At 37.4% G+C, this 17,848-nt stretch overlaps 1 protein-coding gene across 1 annotated transcript in view; it reads right to left on the bottom strand.

Annotated features, from left to right (window-relative positions):
• PLCE1 (phospholipase C, epsilon 1) overlaps positions 1 to 17,848 on the bottom strand; it is a 134,702-nt gene that overhangs the window by 82,020 nt on the left and 34,834 nt on the right. Inside the window, exon 2 of the mRNA XM_010564937.1 lies at positions 8,537 to 8,825. Within this exon, the coding sequence (XP_010563239.1) occupies positions 8,537 to 8,825 (289 nt within the window). The remainder of the gene's footprint in view (positions 1 to 8,536; positions 8,826 to 17,848) is intronic.

Genomic DNA, 17,848 nt, shown 5'->3' with positions numbered 1-17,848 from the left:
GAGCAGCATGAAATCCTTGGTTTCCTGACTCACACTCTTGCCTCAGGCCACATTATCTACTTACTGTCTGACGTATCTCCTGGATTTCATTTCCTCTCCTACAGTGCGTTGCTTGACTTGTCTTCTTACCTCAGATTCTAAGCCTGAGACACGTTTCGTCTTTTCAGGTCTTAATCTCAGCTCATTTGGCTTTATCCCTCACTCTAGATGGTCTTAACCTTTGGGCCCAAACACACACAGACCAGCTAAATCATGCTGGCCTTCCTAAATCTGTGCACATAAAGCTTGTTATCAGCCATGACTGACACAGAGCTGTCAGACAACTGCCCCAGCCCCAGGGATCCTGGAATTTCCCCAATATTGTAACAATAAGCCTTGTGTGAAGGGTACAAGAAACAGCAGTGGGAAAAGCCACAGAGACTTGGGTCCTGTTGGCTGCCCAATCTTTGCTGATGGCAAAGTCTGATTACAGAAAAAGGGTAATCTCTGAATACTGAGAGATGAATGAAGTAGGTTTTCTTAAGATCAATAGAGTCTGCCTCTACGTTCACGACAAATCAGTTTCCTTCTGCTCTTCATCAAAAATTGCTGTTGTCTATTCAACAAGTTCTGAGTGAGCTTTCTCCAGAAGACGAATAACAGTGATCAAGGCTGCAGTCTGATTTATATCACTAAAGAAAGCGGCATCAGACTTGAACAACTTTGGAAGATGCTAAAGAAGTGAAAAGAATCCTGATATAAAATGTTTACAGTCTGCTCCATCCTCAGACACCTCTTTTTACTTCCCTTTTGTTTTTCTTAGATTACAAAACTACAGAAATTATCCTTCTAAGTGGAGCAGGGGGGGTAGAAGGAAGGGTGCAAATTTTTTTCCAACAATGATTCTAGATACAGGTATCAAATACAAAGCACAAACATTTTCATATACTCTTTCACATTCTTTCTTTAAGACTGAAAAAAGACCCAGAACTTTTTTTCACTTTCTGCATAAAAATGTCAACACCACATGAACTGTGACAATGACTGAGTCTTCAAATATGACTCCAGTGAAAGTCCTGGCCCGTTCACAACTATGAACAAACTTCTGTAACAATCAATTTCTAAGAAACAGAACAGGCTGAGAAGCAGGATTTCCTTTCTATGGGAAGAAATCTGGTTTCAATCCAAATCCCATTGAAAGACATTCTCAAAACTTCTTACTAACCAGAAATTGAGTTACATACAGAGGTGCTAAAACAGTGCAGCTGAAATGTCTTCAGTGTTCATACATGAAAATTATGTTCTCTGTAGTAACAAAGATGTGACTGTCACTGACCCGCTGTGGGAACTCCAGGCATCTGTGGTTCCCGGGAGTCTACTCTTAGACTGTCCCTGTGCTACTGGGACCAGAGTCGCAGCTCCTCCGTCGGGAGCCTGACAGCTCTGTGAGCCATGAGAGCAGGGCTTGCAGGCTCCCTGCTCCAGACCCAAGAGACAAGTCTCCTACAGAGCAGGCCCTACATGAGTTTTCAAGGACTCTCAGTCCCAGATCCACGTGACCAGGAATTCTGGCTTTGGAGCTCTGGTATGTTTGAAAGCCTTCTCTGGAACTAACAACACTGGCAGCTGATCTGCCTGCAAGACCATCCTAGCCTTGGGGACTCGGAGCATTTCGGGTCCTTAGCTAGTGAACAAAACCTTAGAGCAGTATTTCCTGGAGTTGGACTACTTGTGACTGTAAGGTTCATTGCTCAGGTCATTAAATAACTCCTGAAGGACTGAACACAAAGAACTTGGAATGTGCTTAGTGATAGGGAGACATAAAACCAGGAGGCTATCCCAGCATTAGGGACTCTCTGTTTGCAGGATCCCTATTTCCGGGGCAGAAATTACATAAAATCCCTAACTACAGAGCATATAAAGGTTTTGAGAAGTCTTCCTTTTAAATCGTGAAGGACACTCCCCATTAAAGTAATGGGCTCCTCTTTAAACAGACTGTGCAAGAGAGTGCTGAACTTTGTCTCCACAAATTACAAACATTTAGAAAGAAAAATAGTGGAATGTTGTCTGGTCCAGAAGAGGTCCTCCAAACACAAATCTGACAGCTCTTGAGATCTTTTCAAGACTGACCAATACAGACTGGTTTTAATAAACAAATTCACTTCCACTTTTGAAGCTTTTTAAGAATTGTCTTGAAAATCATTCCAAGTGCAGTAATAATCACTCTAGAGTTGACAACTGTCTAAATTGTGCTCACAGGTTCACATCTGTACTGAAGCTTAACTTTTGCATAGCTGAGGAATGGTTTTACTTGGTGGAAGATACACATCTACTTGACATGGACCTTGCTATCATGTCACATGTCATTGGCAAAAGACTGGATATACTGCAACCCAATCTGTATGTGGGCTGCCCCTTAGAGCAATTCAGAAATCATGAAGTGTGGAATTCAGTAGTCCACTCACTCTATGTCCCCTGCGCATCAGCTTTCTACTGCTTTCAGACTGAACTTAAGTTATTGGTCTGAGCTGTAACTTTCTAAATGGCTTGTGACTGTCTTAACAGAAAAACTTCATTCTCCCTCGTACTGGTATACTAGTGATCAACACAGGTGCACAAACTAGATTTTTTTTATTGGTAAAAGAAAAGGAAGCATTTCGAGCACTTTCCCTGAAAGCCTCTGAGCACTGGCATCTATTGCTAGTCTGAATAGTAAAGGTCCATATACACTGTTCCATGTGCTACTGTGAGGGCTTCAGTGACCTGATGAGAGGGTAGGAGAAGAGCTTTGTGCTCTGCTGGCTGTTTCAACTGTTTTGGATAAGATATGACAGTAAGTCACTATGGTCTAGACAAAAAATAGAGACACTTCTGTGTATTTTCACAATTTCAGAAAAAAATAAGTAAAAAGCTTGAGTAAAGCATTTTGGTGCAATTCCAAGTACCATTGAGTTTAAAAAAAAAAAAGCCACTAAAAATGCAGTTCCCACAAAGCCAAAAGGCATGAGGAGAAGCAACCAGGCTGTATACCTGCTGCCCAGCCACATGCCCATTAAGTGATATTCTACAGTTTACAGTCATACGTTTAATGACATGGCTACATTGAGCCTATAAATGAACTCCATAAAAAACACTAAAGATTAACTAACTTGTTTATGATAATTATTTTTACAAGTAGAATAAACCCCCTACCTTTCAGGTTCAGCTGGAAACTTTTTCTCAAGAGAGCTATCACCCTCACTGGAAAAATTGCATAGGTGGATTACTCAACTTTTCCTTTCAGTACAGTCACACATTTGTTAGTTTCTACTTCCTCCACCATGTCATGTTTCTGTGACAGCACAAGAAAAGAACTTCCAAAAGAACATGGTCAGTAGAAATATTCCCCAAATCTGAAGAAAAGGTTTGACCAAGCTGTTTCCTAATTTGGAACTGAAAGAACTATACTTTAAAAAAAAAAAAAAAAAAAAAAAGTTTTAAAAGCCAGTAAACTGAAGCCTACTATATTCACTTGCAAGATAACTCATTTAAACTAAATCTTGTTTCATATATACATTAATAAAGACCTTTTTCTTGAAATCATTTGTCACTGGTGATTTTAGAGTAAGATGCATATACAACCCAAGGTTAGGAGTAGGACTCCCAAATGTTTTGCAAATTAAAACTAGAATTACCCACATAATCCATATTTTTCAATCAATCAAATAAAAATAGAATCCTCTTACATTCAAGAATATATTTGCATAATACCTGCACAAAGGTAATTATATGTTTACATAAAATACATGACAATGTATGCAGGCATTAAAAACTGAAGTATTAATCACAGCATGTTTTAAACACAATTGTATTTTGCCTATATTACAGGTAAACATTTTGATGAAGGCCTATTAACTCATTGAACTGAAATGTATAATACATATACAAATATCTAAGGCAATTTAGAGATCTCTAACTCAGGATGTGATTTGACAAAATGAAGCACTCGGTGGCAATACTAGGCCAAGGTGACTTTGCCCCTTATTGTTCCCCTCTTTTACAGGATTTTCTGAAGTGAAATCAGTTTCTAGGAACAAGAACCCAGAAAGGAGAGAGAGGTGATTAAAGCTGATGCTGGCATTGCCACTTACCATCAGTTCAGAGCCTCAGACGTGTAAACTTTTACTCTAATACGCAAGAGTATTTGTCATTGTCTAACGCTGTAAGTAGTAACATGCAATACAGCAAAAGTCTTCAATAGCACCTTTATGTAGCGCATGTTTACAAGGTAAAGATCTATTGAACTGGATCCACCGCAAAAATGTTTTACTATAATTACTTCATAATTATTCACCGCTTCTTTCAGTTTTTATTTACAATGTTTTTAAGTATTACAACATTTATAGGACACAAGGGAAGTTTCAGTCCAAATTTCTGAGTGGCAGAACAGTAGATAGTTCAACAATTCTTTTATTTATGCTTATATAACATTGCAAATTACTTTTGAAGACATTTTAAAATAAATTTATATAACCTTTTGTTTTCATCATGCATTCTAGTTCCAGCTATGTCAATGCTATTGGTGTTCACATTTTCATTTGCTAGTGATTCCTTTTACTTATTTCAAGTAATCAATATAATTGCTGCCTTTGGGCATGCCTACTTCTGTATAGTGAAGTATGGTGCAATGATACTCAAACTACCACCATCTCAGCTACTGCCATCACCAGAAAGGGTCATATTTTGAAGGGTTATTAACTGGGACTGCCTATATTGTTTTCAAACCAACTACTATAGGAGATTTCGCTGCATCATGAAAATACTCCAGTTAGGGTCTGAATGAGTCAGCAACAGGTTGAGTGTCTCTACACTGCACTATCCCACATAAACCAGACATCTGTAATTTCTTTCTATCTGAAAGAAACAAACATCTCATCAGTGCTCTCCTGCACTTCCATCGGGACCTTTATGCTTGGACCTTCGATTGTACTGTGACATCTTCCTACACTGCAAATCCTTTTTCAAGTACAATTTTAAAGGAAGAACTGTTAGACATGTTCTAAAACAAAAGTTGAAAAATAAATAAATTAAATACAAAGACCTGAGAACCTATACTTGAAGATTTTATGGAAGCAAGCCAACACTTGAAAATCACAGCTTGTGAAACACAATAACAAGAAACATTTGCTATTCTTGATCAAAAAAGTAAAAACAAAATCAGAGAAGGGGTCTTCCCTCCATTCTTCAGCAGGCTGAGCAACATGAAGAAACCCAACCTAAAAAGACATAATGCTAATCTCCTGCTGCTGATACTACTTCAGAGCAGTGCACAGCACTGAAATTACTACATGGGCACTCAAAACCTCTGACTGTCAAAGCAAATATTTATTTTCATCTCCCTGGTCTCTCTGCAACACATGACACTCTTAACTTACATATACTGCTATCTTGTCTGCGAAAGGTTGGTAGGGCCCTGACCAAATGCACAACAGTTTGAACTGTTTCTGGAGGGCTACAAACCACAAGTGCTGATGGAAATATCACCTTCACTATTGTAACAGTTTGGGCTGAGTCAGAGTTAATTTGCTTCATAGTAGCTGGTATGGGGCTATGTTTTGGATTTGTGCTGAAAACAGTGTTGGTAACACAGGGATATTTTCGTTACTGCTGAGCAGTGCTTACACAGAGTCCAGGCCTTTTCTGCTTCTCACCCCACTCCACCAGCGAGGAGGCTGGGGGGGGCACAAGAAGTTGGGAGGGGACACAGCCAGGACAGCTGACCCCAACTGACCACAGGGATATTCCAGACCGTATCACATCATGCTCAGCAATAAAAGCTGGCATAAAGAGGAGGAAGGGTGTACATTCGGAGTGATGGTGTTTGTCTTCCCAAGCAACCGTTATGCATGATGAAGCCCTGCTTTCCTGGAAAGGGCTAAGCATCTGCCTGCCTATGGGAAGTAGTGAATGAATTATTTATTTTGCTTTGGTTGTGCACACAGCTTTTGCTTTACTTATTAAACTGTCTTCATCTCAACCCATGAATTTTCTCATTTTTACCCTTCTGATTCTCTCCCCCATCCCACTGGAGGCGACAGTGAGCAGCAGCATGGTGCTTAGCTGCCTACCAGGGTTAAACCACAACAAGTATTAAACCACACCAGGATCAATATATTCCATTTTCAACACCTCCAAACAACTACTAAGTGAAGTGTTCCGATGACATGCTGTACCCTGTGATAAATACTCCATTGCATTTTACAACAGAGTTGTCATCAGTGTCAATTAAAAGTTATCAGGTTTAGAAGAGTTTAGCTTACCGTTGAAGTTAAATCCAGCAGTAAGGGAGGATGTCAGACAGATCAAAATAAGCTTTTTATCAATCTGCAGGGACAGGACAACTTTCCTTCTTAAAAGGTACACACCCATTAATAACTGCAGCTCTGAATTTAAAATACTGTTGGCTTCCTTGCTAATGCTAATGTCTCAGTTAATAACATCACCAAATAATATTCTGTAAATGTTTTTAGAGAGGACTCTGTTACTGATACCTTTCTCATTTCTCAGATATATTAAATCACCATGAAATACCTGAACATGAACCTTCCACATTCAGAAAACTTCAGTATCCTAAAGCTGCAGCACATCTCTTCCTCAACAGAGACCAATACAGTAAATCATACCTAGGCCGCTACAGTAAATCAAATCTCTACTATCTACACAGGTTGTCTGTGGAACTGCAAATCAAGTTCAAGATCTTGGCCTTTTCTTTAAGGTCGCACATCCTTGGGCTTAGAATACAACAACAGAAGCATACACCACGTAATACAGGCACCACAGAGATCCCCAAACTAGTGCAAAGTGTGCTGGTACACAGAACATACATGTTCAGTCACTAGCTCAGGCTCTGTAAAAAGATACAGCCATATTAGCATGTTGGTGAGCCTGAGCTAATTACTGCTGCTGCTTCCAGGTTCAGAACTCAGTCGGAGCCTGCAGCTCTACAATGACAGTCGCCAGCTGGGTTTTTTGGGCACTGCAGCAACATGCCCCATGGGAGGCTGACATTTGTACTCAGGGGACAGAGCATCCTTAGAGCCTCAATCAGGTCTGGGGCATCAAAACCCTGTGCTCTCTTCTCCCACTCTGTAGGAGGAGGGTCTACCACACCACACCACCAAGTACATGACTCAGTTCTTTTAACCTTGCTTTCCAGAGCTGTCGCAGGAATGTACGTGTTTATCTTTCTAAAGCACTCATCTCCCCAGAACAAATAAAATCGAAACAAAATAGAAAGGAAAAACCCTACCAAAATAGGACACTGTACTGTGCATGTCTCTGTCTCTCACAGATGATAAGTGTATGTGAAGCTTAGTAATGTTGCTCAGCGTACTACTGAAATTCACTCAGATGCTGCAGTGGCCGACTGTACCTGTTGTTCTCATGCCATTTTAGTGCCTCTCTCTGCCATTTGATTCATCTAAAGAGAGACTAATTAAAACTAGAAAGGACCACTTTGGGATAAAAATAAGACAACCTGATCTGAGCACAAACTATATAACTATTTACCTGTAAAATTGAGGTCAGTATCTGTACTAGTTAAGGAACTGCACTGAGAATTCTGTACTGATTTTGTCATATTCCTGGGCAAGCTGTATTATCCACATGCATCAATTCTACAATTGTACAACTGAAATACTACATCCTTTTGTTACAGTATATCAGATGATGATAAATCCCCAAATGCTTGAGTACCTTAGGAAATATTCTAGGCATTAATTAAAAATGAATTTAAAATACATTTACTATTCTGTACAAAACCCTGTTTTAATGCAATGAATTTGTACCAAGAATGTCTTTGTCTTGTTTAACTTCCAAAACTGACCAAACTAAATCACATAATGTATTCTTACTGCAGAGGAAGATGATCAGCATGGAAAGTTAGTATGTAACATCCATTCTCCAATAGGCATTTTCCACAAAGGCAACACCCACGTTATTTGAAATGATCCAGGACGAGAAAGATGACAGATCCAGGAGAAGACCAACAATAAATCAATAATGAATTGAATGTACTTACCACGCAGTGCTATGCTGACAGCTAGTTGTATGACAACAATAATAACTGAGTAGAGTATATACTCCTTTCTCAAGTCCTGAACCAAGTCAGGCTATGAGCAGGAACACTTGGTAAATGAGAAATACTACAAAAAGGAACACCCTAACAACAGCGGCTTAGGTATTAATTTGGATGCAGACAAGAATGTTTTTAAAAAGAAAAAAACAAAACAAACAAACAAAAAACACCTGAAAAGCTGTCTGTTTTGTAATAAGAATCTTTTCAGTTTTGCATGCATTTTTACTTTATTAAACTAACATAGCTAATCATTGTGACACATAATGATTGCAAAGGAAAATCTTTGAAAACATGAAAATCTTTTTTATCTGTTAACTTCATATATGAGTATATAAACTACAGAATATTATCTAGTATTATATATTTTGCAATACACCCTATATTCTGCAATATACTCTATACTTGAAGTGGACAGGGTTTAAAAAATTAAATCTTCATTACCTTTAAGCATTGTTCTTCCAGTTGAGCCTCCAAAGATATTTAAAAGACCACTTCTTGCTCCTAATGATGTAGTTGCTTCTAGTAAAGCACCAGTTATATAGTTAGAGAGTGCAGTCCTCTGTGAAGTGGCACGATATTGACAGTAAGCACCTGTTACACATGGTTTTACACAAAAACCATCAGCTTTGCATATACAGTCTGTATCAAACGTTGGGAGCTTTCTCAGAAGGTGAGGAAAATATTCAAAAATATCTTCTGCTGCTGCTTCTTCTCTCACTGTATTGAAGATCTGTGGAGAATGCAAAAGCATAAACTGTTAGTTCCTTTGCTTAAGATAATAAACTGAACATCAAAAAATTCCAAACTAGCATGACTTCTTGTAAAGTTCAACAGCCTCTGCAAAAAGGCACTAAATTAAAATACTGCATTTATGCATTAAACCTGAAATATCTATGAATCCAAAACTGATTTGTGAAGATTTTGAGTTGGGTTTCCAAACAAGCTATTTAAATAAGATGGCATTCTGGCTTTCAACCTATGGTTAAAAACATTCTAATGAAAATCAGTGTTAAGGATCACGATTAGACAAAAAAAATGCCACATCAATACATCTGGTCAACATTTAAAATAAAGAATATACACAAAACTATTTATAAGACTATTGAATGTACTGTACTTTCAGTAAAATCTTACAGATATCAGTAGCAGAAAAACAGGTCTACTCAGGGTTTGCACTTTTTCTTGCTGAGCGGGGCGGGTCTTTGCAAACAGAAATGGCTTTAATCACTGTGAGCAATCTTTCCAAATGTTCTGGTGTCACATTCATTGCATTACTTCCAGCCTACACACAGGTCTTCTACCTAATATTGGTTTAGTACTCTTTTTTCCAATATTTGTGCTAACACACTAATGAACTTCAGACTGCAGCATAACAACTAGGTAATGTTTGCTTATGTAAGAGTCTAATTATCAAAGCAAGAATCTGGAAGAAATCTTTTCATTTAGTATACAAGGAGAGACTTGGTTCTTCGCATTCTTGTATGCTGACTTACTGATTAACATTAATAATTCGTCTCAATGACCTGTGCTTTGTAATTACAAAGTATAAACTACCAAACTAAAAGTTAACATAGGGAAAGGTCATTATAACTGTTACCAGAACAGGTGCTGAGACAATTTTCATGGGGTTGTTCCCCACCAGTCCTTAGATGTGCACAAGAAATAAGCAGATGTCTTAATGACTGTTTTTGTGAGTAATGGCTTGTTTCTTGTTGCCATCCTTCCCCACATATAAACAAAATGCAGCTATCCATCAACACGGCAGAGATCGCATCCAGTCCTATGACGCAAGCACACATGCGCTCAGTCAAATGATAAGAAACTGTTTGCACAGTCTGTGCGTGCCACATGTCAGAGGCACCGGCACCCTCACCACAGGACACATACGTGCCTGCCATGTAACCAAGGAGGGAAGTGGCTCCCAGCACGGGGATCTGCACACACATCCACTTCTGCCCTAAGACCTGCATTTACCCTGCCATGTAAGTGAGGAGGGTTCGAATGCCCTGCTCCCATGAGGTATCTGACCCTCTACAAACAGAAGTTGTGAACAATGATGTAATTCTTTCAGCCAGGTAAAGAAACTGAGAATAGCAGAAGCTTTGATTCAGCTACTAAATTCAAAATTTGGCAAATTTTTACTTCTTATTTATTTTTTGCCATAAACCAGAAAATCAAATACAATGCAATATTTATTAAAGTACATATTTCTTCTCTTAGCTGTAGTTTTTGTATTAACAATTTCTTGGGGAAAACAGTAAAATTTTACTCAAAATGTAACAATTTATTAACTAGTAATGTAATTCAATGATTTGAAAAAGAGCACTGACATTTATTAATATATAAAAAAAAAGTCTTTCACATGTTGACAAGGACTTTTATAACTCAATTCCATTAGAAATATGGCTTCTGTGATTCATTACACAGTGAAATGCGGCAGTATCTTTTTGTTTCCTCTCCCTGCAAATTTTCCAAAATTTATTTGGTCTCAGGCTTTTAGAAATATTAAGCCTTTACTTAAGCCTCTCTATCTTCTTTTCTTTGGTATACAACAGTTTTATGGACTCTCAGACTCTCAGTAAGAACACTGCTCATCTCCACCTTTATTCAGAAAGAAAATACACTCTTCAACTGTGCGTTATCTGAATAGGATATATGCATACCTTTAAATCAGGTAAGTGTCTGCAAGGAACAGTGGAGATGTGCTTATGACACACCCTTCCAAAAGGTGTACTGTAAAATAGTGAAGCTGCCTTATGCATGGATTATGAGTGTCACACGTAGCAGACATTAGTTTTTTTACCTTGTTTAAAAGAATATTTAGTTAATGAAAATAATTTAACTTCCCGAAACTGCAGTTACCTTCCAAAATATTTTTTAAATTGTGTTCTACAACATACAAAGGCCTACACAACTAAAATTTCTTTCAGCTGCCAAAGCAAAGAAACCATTTGTTGACAGAAACAGGCGACAGTGTTTTGCTGGAGAGATTATACATAGAATAATTGTGTTAATCTCTTTTGTATAAAGTAGACTTCAGGGCACTAGCTGTCTCCAAAGACTCTGCGCTTCACATAACAGTATTTTCAAATACTGTTTGTTTTGATGTGTTAAAGCTCTGAATGTGTTACTTCTGCTGCACACAGATGCATGTACAAAAAAATACAGACTTACAATGTGTATACTTACCAGCCACTGAAAAGAACTGAAACAATCAGAATAGGAACATATCCCTCAGGTAACTGATAGGGAAAAACACCTTTCAGTGAGATTGTACCAGACAATTGGGGGAACTTAATCTTGCCTGGGAGACAAAAATGTTGATTCCAAGCCAGGGCTTACAGTTCATCCTGGCAGATGTAGTTATATTGACCTATATCACTACCAAAGAATGATTACTGTAATTAACAATGAATGTGAACCAAAAAAGAGTAAAATGCAGCACTAAACTGACGTCTACCTGTCAAAAAACAATGATTCACAAGGGCGTATCGCTCCTGATTCACTTTTGCCTTCCACATCAGATCAAAGATTTCAGTCATCTGCAGTCTGATGCTGCAGTATCTCACATACTACATATCGAGCAGTAATTCACAAGAAACTGAGGACAGTATCTGGATCTAAAAGCATTGCAATATTAAATGTACTTCAAATTTCTTTTTAAGTAGTGCAAAGTACTGACACTTACAAGGAGTTTAGGGTGAACTTTCTTATCTATACCACTGTAACGAGCACACATGTAAATGGTAAAATTTATATGCAGTTATAGTATCTCAAGATTTACTTTAGACAATAAAAGCACAAATTCTAATATTTTTTATCTTTTTTTTTCCCCACAATACTTTTAAAATAAGAAATGAGCTGAAACAGGTAACTCCATATACTAATACACCAGTATTCCAATGAAAGTATACTATGGCTTTGATAGATTTTTACTTTCTTCTATTTTTTAAAGAGATTTTAATAGTAAGTAAAATGAAAATAAAAATTACTTGCAACATAAAATTTTCCAGACTACTACAGAAGAAAAACATGTCCTCCAACTCAAAAATGAAAATTAGCATTAAAATAAAATTAAATTCAGGCAGATTTCCATCCTTGTAGTTTTACAGCCAAGTCCATATTTGGAAAATAAATGGAAACAAATAGATTTTTCAACTCTTAATAACATATGCAATAAATCATCAAAACTTTACTTTAAAAAAAACTCAGTTTTGCTTCTAGTAACTTAAAATGGTATCTGCAAGTTAACTTGTTGATAACCTTCAGGCAATAAAACTTTCTTACAGTGACAACAGACATATTTTCTTAAGATATTCTTTAAAAATAACTATAAGAACAAGTAAGTCATGCTGGCCTTGAAACTATTCCGTATTTTTCTCTTATAATCTTTTCTTCTGTTTAATCATCACTACAATTGCAAAGTGCATTATGTCTTTTTCTCCACGCACACTACTGTAGGTTTACTACATAGAAGTGGCAGAAACCTAAACACCATAGCCATTCTTAGTCCTACAGTTTATGACAGATATTCCCCCAAAATGAAGCTGGAGTTCGTGGGTGCTGCTGTACTGGAAATACTGGATATAGCAGTTCACAAAAATAATCGTTCTGATTTCTTATGTAAACTTACATGTATCTCTTCCTTTTTACTGTAATCTTTTATTTGTTTCTCTTTTCATATTTTTTCTGCCTCAGGTATTTAGCTTAGAAGTTGGGTGCATGTTATCATTTTGCCAAACATCTAGCAGCTGCTTGGCACATATGAAACCCAGAAACTGGAATTAAGAACAGACCAAAGATTCCTGTTATTAAGAAGCAGGCTTAATTTCTCTAAGTTTATTATAATAATAAAGAATATGTGTACCCCAAAAGTTCATTGTAAAGAACAGCCATGAAAAATTATGTTTATTGCTACTACACTATAAAAATAACAGAAAACAGGCCCTAATGGGGCTTTAATAATTCACTGCATTGCTTCTGACCAGCACCTGTCCAAACTCTAAAAACCTCCATCGATATATCCTGAATGATCAAAACGAAACACTGCAATGTAGGAGGTATTATATATATATACACATATGCTCGGTTGCTACTATGCATTCCACTCTGATTTCCTGGCTGTTTACCTACAGAGTGTTTTTCTATTATAGAGGGCTGCCAACAGCCCATGCCCTGTGACACAAAGCCTTCATTAGTTGCACATTTTTAAAGCAATTTTAAATGTCTGTAAACCAGAATGGTATATTAGCAAGTAATAACTCTCAGGACAGTATGTCTTGACGATCACTTAAATATCTCCTTTGAAAACAGGAAGGTTTTACAGAACATACAAGCCTAAAAGCAATTAATAACATCACAGGAAATGCTGCTCTTTCCAACTTTGTTCTGTTCCCAGAAAAATTTCATTAAAATGAGTAAATTCTGATGGTGATTTTTCATTTTGGCACTACAGTTTTTTCCAAAGAAAACCCTCATTAATATGGACCAAGCGAAGCTAACAGTGATCTCTTGGAAGTCATGACCAAGGACCGTTCCAATTGCTTTTATATGTATTTATTCCACAATAGTGTAACTCAAGCATCTATACCATGGAATATGACAGCAGTCTGCTATGAAAAAAGCACCTTGGGCAGAAAGAAAGGAATATGTAAAGGGAACTTGGGTAGAGGAGAGGGGGGCTGAAAGAGGAAACACACTTATCAGAATGAGAATTTGCTCAGAACAAAAGAATCAGACATTAATGCATAGTTAGACAATACTTCAGTTTTATGTCTTCCAAAATGGCACTCCAGCATCACACTTGGGAGCATTTCTTTAATAAAATTTAAAGAACAGGTGATGCTGATAGTCACATAATTTTCTGAAGGATCTTGGGGTTTCTCAGATTTATCTCATTCAGGTTATGACCATACATGCACTGATTAGCCCGTGACATCTTAAGATCACTGCCAAAGTACAAATGCAGAATAGATTAAGAAATGCTTTTTTGTAAAGATGTTGCCTACCTAGAGCCAGCACTTGTCACTGGTCATTTTCTTCCAAGGATGTCGTGGGGTCGGGGCGGTGGTGGCATTAAATAAAAATGAAAGAATATTCTCCTATTACTCCTTACTATTATAACCTTTTGGAAAAATGGTATTATTGTAAAAGTGGAAATAAACAAATTTCCTAATGAAATTTCTATTAATAAATTACTTTTCCCAACATTCTTACTGAAAAACTGTTCATCTTATTAATCTCAAAATACCACCCAATATTATTCTGTTTAAACAAGAGTGAGGCCATAGCCTGAGGGACATTTCTTTTAGCTACAAACACAAAAGCCATTTTGGACATAATTATTTTTAACATTTAGCCCTTGATCTAGTTCACTGTGAGAGAAACAGTCATTTAATTACTCTCCGAACAATGCTAAGTTGCTAATCGTTTGATTTTCAAAGATCCTGGAACAAACAACTGTCAACTGGGATCTGCAGAAATGCTGAAAATCAGACCAATCTATGAAAAAAGGTCTGCCACTGATCTGGGATTTAAAGTCAGGTCATGTGAACTCATACAGATTTCTAAGCCAATATAGAATAATTACAGACCTTGTTTTTAATCTAGCTCATATTTTCAAAATAATTCCTGCTGTGCAAAAATAGAAATTAATCACACTATTTTGTACAGTCAGTTCTCCACATAATTTACAATTATCTAGTCTGAGTAAACATTACAGGTACAAAGACACTTGGACAATGCTCTGAAGGCCAGGTCCGGAAAAGCACTGCAGCTTTCCGACCTAAGCTAGGTCCAAACAAATTACCAGTTTCTCAGCACTGTGTTTGCCAGATATCCCATTTCTGAGAAGGCTCACTTGCTTGTGCATGCTTGTTGCTTACAGCTCTACAGAATCTAGTTACAGTGCTTCCTTCATCAACTTCCTCTCTGTGTTCTCATAAAGCTCAGGCATCTCTGCAGAGAAATTCACTACAAAATTTGGTTAAGATGACAGCAAGAAATCAGATTCTGAATGGATGGATGTTTGCAATGTCAAGAGAAAAAAACGCTTTTATTAAAAGAAAACTTTAAAAGCTACAGCAAAAAATGGTTGTATCGTATTTTCTATCGCTACTGCTAAAGTCACCCATTAAAATTTTGAAAAATATTTTACTTAAATTGCAAGAAAATGTAGATGAAAGGCATACTTAAAAGAAAAAATATTTAATATTGAACAGCAAGTTAACAAACATCTGTATTCAACTTCATTCCAACTCAAACTTCCCCTGCAAAAAGTCAAATCTTTGGCAAAACTACAAACTTATACAAACACTCTTTTTTTTTTTTTTTTTCCCTTAACAAATTGATAAATTTACCATATTTTTTGGACAATTTTACACCATTGGTCTGTTACAGGACAGTTAATCTGTTACAGGACAGAAGCTTCATGTTATTATGCATTAAGTATGGATTCAAGTGTTCCAGCTACAAAATTACATTTAAAAAAATTAAAGAAAATAACAGCAGGAGAGACTGGAGGTGACCAAGTGTTGGGTTCAAATGTATATCACTGCAAATGTTCTGCACTCAAAAAGATCAAAGATTGACCATCCCTACATGACACTCATAGATGAAAAAGAATGGGGTGCCACAAGTTTAGTATGTATACTTCTCTGATTTTCAAGAAGGAGGAAATCTTTAATTCATGAACTTTCTAAAACATTAATCTCTTGTAACAACTTCTGGTTACATGTCAATGATGAGAACTGAAATACATTGAACACTGAACGCATTTTCTGTTATGTCTAGAATAGTGTATATACCTGTCATTCTATCATGTACTTAAGATTCTCAAGAAGACATGCCAGAGGCTCATTCTCAAACAGTTATGCAGGTTGTTCAAAGCTCAAGGATGTTGTTACTGTGTTTGGTAGAGATGATGCTCTTGAACAGCAGAAAGATCTGCTCTGTCAGAACTATTTCTTAGCTCTGTTCACTGACGTGTCTTGTTCATCTTAGCATTCAAATAGGTGAGGCCTTCAGAAAATCTTTTGAGAAATTGGAGCTTTTTTGTAAGTATTTTTCAGTGTTTGGAGTACAAAAGCTAGACATTCAGACTGTTAGAACATTATCTTCTTGGTGGACTTGGAAGCCTGTGACCAAATAAGCACACACCATTCAAGATGAAGTGGATGATGACAGAGTCATCCACAAGCTTTAGTAAATTGTACTGCCACTCAAATTTGTGTGAGATCCACTACCTATCCCAAGATACTCTCTGATTTCTTGTTTGTCATGACACTCTACTGCAGAGTTTCTCCCTAGGTGCACTTTGGAAAATATGGAAACAGCTATCTGGAAGCAATGCAGTTTTGCAAGTTGGGGTCAAACTCAAAAATTCCCACAAATCCTTTCCCAGCATCTCATGATCAATCTTTTTTGGCTAACAGGCAACATTCTTCAAGTATTAACAACGATCCCAGATCAAAATAAAAATAAAATAAAATAAAATAAAATAAAATAAAATAGTTATATATTATGACGTCCTTCTTCATACTCAACAGGTTTTGGACATATATTTGAAGTCAGCCTCCAGCTGGCTCTGCAAGCCAATGACTGCCTCGCAAAGCAGAACTGATAGCAGTTTCAGCAATAGCACTTGCCATCTAGCCTGCCTGCAGCTTTACCAACAGGAGAAAAAGAACTGTCATCACCTGAAGAACTTTTGCTGAAACACAGCCATCTGGTGCAGGTTTGCATTTGTGTTCAAGAAATAGCAGTAAAGGACTGTTTTGGCACAGTGTGACGGTCACCATACACCACAGCATGTCAGGGTGACAAAGAATAGCCTCGGAGATCCGTATGCAGGTAATCTCAGAGCTGCAGTAGCAACTCATCAGCAAGAAAGCCTGAGCTACAAAAACACATTTGCAGTGAAACATATGCAACTGTGCAAAGACTGTTCAGAACATCACGGGTTAGCAGTGTTCTTTACGTCTTAATTTTCTCATATCTTGGCTCTATGTATTTTCGCATGGTGCTTAAACAGAGTATCTTGACTGCTGAGATGCTAATTTTCGTGATGGAAAAATTCCTTAAAATATCCCTAGACTGCTGAAAAGCTGTTTTGTTTTTGAAAAAATGCCTATAAAATAAGAGCATACAATGCCATGGTGCAATCTGAAGTGTACCTCATAACATACCAGGAATACTGCTGTCTTGAGGGAGTGGGGGCAGGGAGAAAACCTTGCTCGAAATACATGCACAGAGTCATCAATACCACTACAATTCTGCCCAGTACTTGACAAATGCATTATTTACTCTAGGGTGGTTCAGGCATATTCAGGGCAGTGTGGTTCACAGGTGTTGTTCGTCTTTTGCCTGGCACACTATAAAGAAGAAAACCAGGAACTACTTTAAAAACAAAGGAAATAGAAAGGTTTGTTTACTGCAGCAGCAGACCAGCATGGAAGCATCAGGAGAGACAGAGGGGAAGACTTCTGAGTAAATAGTTGAGGTATAAAGAATTTAACTGTCACTGCATTGAGGATGCTTTGAATGCAGTCAACAGAAGGAGTAGTTAAAAGAGGAAAGAAAGGAAATACAGTAAAATGAAGTAAGGCGGGGGGGGGGTTCTGCATTGGGTGCATTTTTCAATGCATTTAACAAGATTGTGATTTTTAAAAAAATCTCTGCTTGCATAATTTGCAATTGCAGACAGCGAGTCAAGGCAAACACTGTGTGTTATGCCCTCACTGCGCAGAAACTGGG

Source organism: Haliaeetus leucocephalus, unplaced genomic scaffold, assembly GCF_000737465.1.
Source record: "Haliaeetus leucocephalus isolate CR32 unplaced genomic scaffold, Haliaeetus_leucocephalus-4.0 Scaffold184, whole genome shotgun sequence".
Classification (NCBI taxonomy): domain Eukaryota; kingdom Metazoa; phylum Chordata; class Aves; order Accipitriformes; family Accipitridae; genus Haliaeetus; species Haliaeetus leucocephalus.
The sequence above is the reverse complement of the archived record's forward strand: the minus strand, read 5'-3'. Positions and strand labels throughout refer to the sequence as shown.